The sequence below is a fragment of the Octodon degus genome, unplaced genomic scaffold, assembly GCF_000260255.1.
Source record: "Octodon degus isolate 3935 unplaced genomic scaffold, OctDeg1.0 scaffold00032, whole genome shotgun sequence".
Taxonomy (NCBI): domain Eukaryota; kingdom Metazoa; phylum Chordata; class Mammalia; order Rodentia; family Octodontidae; genus Octodon; species Octodon degus.
Genome location: NW_004524608.1, coordinates 3,051,473 through 3,054,945, shown reverse-complemented (window position 1 = coordinate 3,054,945; position 3,473 = coordinate 3,051,473). Strand labels below are relative to the sequence as shown.

General features: G+C 50.0%; 1 protein-coding gene across 2 annotated transcripts in view; it reads left to right on the top strand.

The window, feature by feature from the left end:
• Il6r (interleukin 6 receptor) overlaps positions 1–3,473 on the top strand; it is a 44,854-nt gene that overhangs the window by 19,837 nt on the left and 21,544 nt on the right. For both annotated transcript variants that reach the window (XM_004629946.2, XM_023713781.1), the window contains exons 2-3: positions 1,817–2,050; positions 2,908–3,031. In XM_004629946.2, coding sequence (XP_004630003.1) covers positions 1,817–2,050; positions 2,908–3,031 — 358 coding nt within the window. The remainder of the gene's footprint in view (positions 1–1,816; positions 2,051–2,907; positions 3,032–3,473) is intronic.

Below are 3,473 nucleotides of genomic sequence, written 5' to 3'. Positions count from 1 at the left end.
TGGTATTATAAGTTGAACTAAATTCAGAAATTTTAAAATTTTAAATAGTTATTGCCTACTCCTTTCTACTTTGAGAATTCTAATTTTATGAATATAAATGTCTTGGTTTTGACACAGTGAACTATTATGACTGATCTGTAAATTCTTTCTTCATTTTTATTTTGGACAGTTTTATTGTTATATTCAGTTATGTTTGTAAATAATTCATTTTCAGTTTGCAATCTATTAAAATTTTTAAAAAATATATAAGAAAAATAAAATAAAGTTAAAGCAAAAAAAAAAAAAAAAAAAAAAGAAGAAGAAGGAGGGGCCAGTGGGGCCAGAAGGGCCTAAGGAACCTGCTCAGACTTGCCTGGCTCCACGGCCACAGTCACGTCCAGGGCTCTGGCGAGGAAGAGAGAAAACCTCCAGGCTGTGGCCGGGACTTGTGTCTGCCCTTCTGTCAGCATCAGAGCAGAGGGTGCCAGGGTGAAGAACTCAGGCTCCAAGGTAAAGCAAGGAAGAAGCCTGAAGGCATTCATGTGGCCAGGCAGGGCTTGACGCCAGGCATACACTGTCTTGGCCCTCTGATGTCATGTCCCTGTCCCAGCACCGGGGCCAGCCAGGGTTCCTGGACTTGAGGTACCGTGGTCCACCCTACATCCACTGGGCCTTGCTTCCTCCTCTGAGAACCCACTTGGCTGGGATGTGAGGAGGACAGGCTGCCAAGCATGAGAAGCCCTGTGCAGAGAGACACACGTGCTGTCCCCAGACATAGGACAGGCAGGCAGGGCCAGGCGCTCAGGCAGCAGCTGGCCTTGCTGAAATCTTCTGCCGGGTTTTCGGTTGCTGCTTGTTAACACAGAGTGACACATTAAGTTGACACAAGTCACACAGTGACCAAGAGTGCTTAAATGAAACGTGGCTCTGGTCCCTCAGCTGGTGGGATTAACTGAGGAGTTAATAAATCAGTCCAAGGTAGCTGGGTTAATTTCTATTTTAGATTCTCTGAATTTATTACCTGAACTTAAATCTGTATTTAAAAAATGTGTTTGCTCCTTTAATCTTCAGTCTCCTTTCCCTTGAGCATTGTGTTTTTCATTTCATTTTTCATTTTTACTTCAGGTTGGCCCTTCGAATAAAAACAGCATTGTCTTGAATATTTAATAACTAGGCACAAGGTCCTGTAGGAAGCCTGGAACAGGCACACAGCCTGATTTACTTCAGAGTTGTACAGCTGTCTTACTGATGACCTTGGGCAAATCTCCTGATTCTTCTGTGCTCAGTTACCATCTGTAAAATTGGTCCCTAAAGACCCTGTGATTGTGACGCTTCCTGACTTACTTGTGAATGCCGGCAGTCCTGCGAGGAAGATAGACTTGGAATCAGTAGTTGTATGGGCACTGTGCTGGGGAAGGTGGCCTTGAGTGGGGGCACAGGGAAGGGCTTTGGGGAGAGGGTGCTCAGGCTGACACCTGAAATAGGAGACCTTGTCATGGGAGCAGTAGGGGAGGAGCAAGCGGGAGAGGGGGACTAGGCCTTTAGGGGGATGGGTGACAAGAGGCCAGGCCTCTGAGGTGGGTGGGTGGGGGCAGTGGAAGGCCCCCAGGGTTATGCCCAGTGCTCAGACTCCATCCTGTGGCAGTGAAAGATCCTGAAGGATTTTCTAGTCAAGACAATAAGTGGCTAGACCTGAAGGCAACTGAGAGGAGGACGCGGCCTGCACTGTGGTGGCCTGCAGCAGTGTTCAGAATTGAGGACTCTTGTTTTCCTGAGTCAGAAACCAAACTTCTCACAGGGTGCTGTGGGCTTTCTGAGTGCCACCTTCCTCTCTTAGACCTACCAACAGATGTGATGACCAGCCTGCCAGGGGCCAGTGTCTCCTTGCCCTGCCCTGCGAAGGACCTGAGAGACAATGCCACCGTCCACTGGGTGGTCACCAGTGCACACCAAAGATGGGCCAGTGTGGGACGGAGGCTGCTGCTGAGCTCAGTGCAGTTCAATGATTCTGGCAACTACTCGTGCTATGTGAACGGGCACCTGGCTGGGACGGTGCGTCTGCTGGTGGAAGGTTAGTTGTGGCCCCTGCCTGGAAGAGACGGGTCCCCAGTGTCCCAGGAAGATTAGCTCCTTTTCTTGACCCAGAAATCTGAGGAAGAGGTTTCTGATGGTCCCAGTGAGATCTGGAGGGGCTTTCTGATGGGTGGGGAGTGTTATCTGTATGGCTTTGTGGGGTGCTGGTCACTAGTGTGGGGCCTGAGGTCAAGCAGCCTAGGTCTGAATCCTGCTTCACATTAGCTAAAATTCTCTGCTCCTCAGCTTCTTCCGGCAAAATAAAGTTGATTTTCTTACCTTACAGTGTGGTAAAATTGTGTGTGTGTGTGTGTGTGTGTGTGTGTGTGAGAGAGAGAGAGAGAGAGAGAGAGAGAGAGAGAGAGAGAGAGAGAGAGATTGAGAGAAACTGTCCTCAAAGCTTTTGATTGAACCACACCCCTACCCTGTTTTAGCTTTTATTTTGAGACAGTCTCACTAAGTTGCCCATGCTGGGCTTGAATTTGTGATTCTCCTCCTCCAGCCTCTCATAGTGCTGGGATTGCAGGTGTGTACCACCACACCCTGCTGGATATTATTATTATATTATCACCAGTTACTTTTATACCCATGGAAGCTGAAGGGAGGCTGGGACCTGCCCTGAGCTGCACAAATACTTGTTCTCTGAGATGCCCTCTTGCCTCTGTAGACAGATCTGAAGGTGTGAGCCCCCCCCATCCCTTGCCCCCAGCCTGACCCCAGGATGCTCCCTTTTCCTCAGGCTTAGGAGCTCTGTGTGTGGCTGGGTTTGGCCCACAGGCAGGACCGCTAGGGCAAGCTTTCCCCTCAGGGAGGCCTGCGGCCTGGGGCCCTCAGCCTGCTGTGCTGTACTTTCAGCTCCCCCGGAGGCGCCGAAGCTCTTCTGCTGGCGGAAGAATCCTTTGGACAGTGTTGTCTGTGAGTGGAGCCCTCAGAGCCCCCCATCCCTGATGACCCAGGCGGTGCTGTGTGTGAAGAAGGTGTAAGTAGTGGGCAGGGCACTTGTTTCCCTCTCTGTCCGCATGGAGTTCCCCAGTGCCATGGTGCGGTTCCCAGGGGTAACCTGGTGGGTTGGCCAGGCTGGGGATCCTGAGATTTCCCAGGAGGAAGTCGGAAGAGAAGGAGAGGGCTCTACTCCCTGTGTTTATCACTGTGCTAGGGGAGGTGGGTGGTGTTTTTCACACTGGATAGATAAACAGGTGCACAAACAGGTTCCACAAATGGATTAATTTGTTTAAGGTCATGTAGCTAGAAAATGGCTCTGCTGGGAATCTACCTCCTGGTTCCCTGTCCAGTCCAAAGGTTTTGAGTGTTGCTCAGAGGCAATTGCCTGGGATTGGGGAATGCCTTGACCCTGGGCACCTATTGTGCTTCTCTATTATAAAGGCAGGTGACAGGAATCAGTAAGAGCACTCCTGTAATCG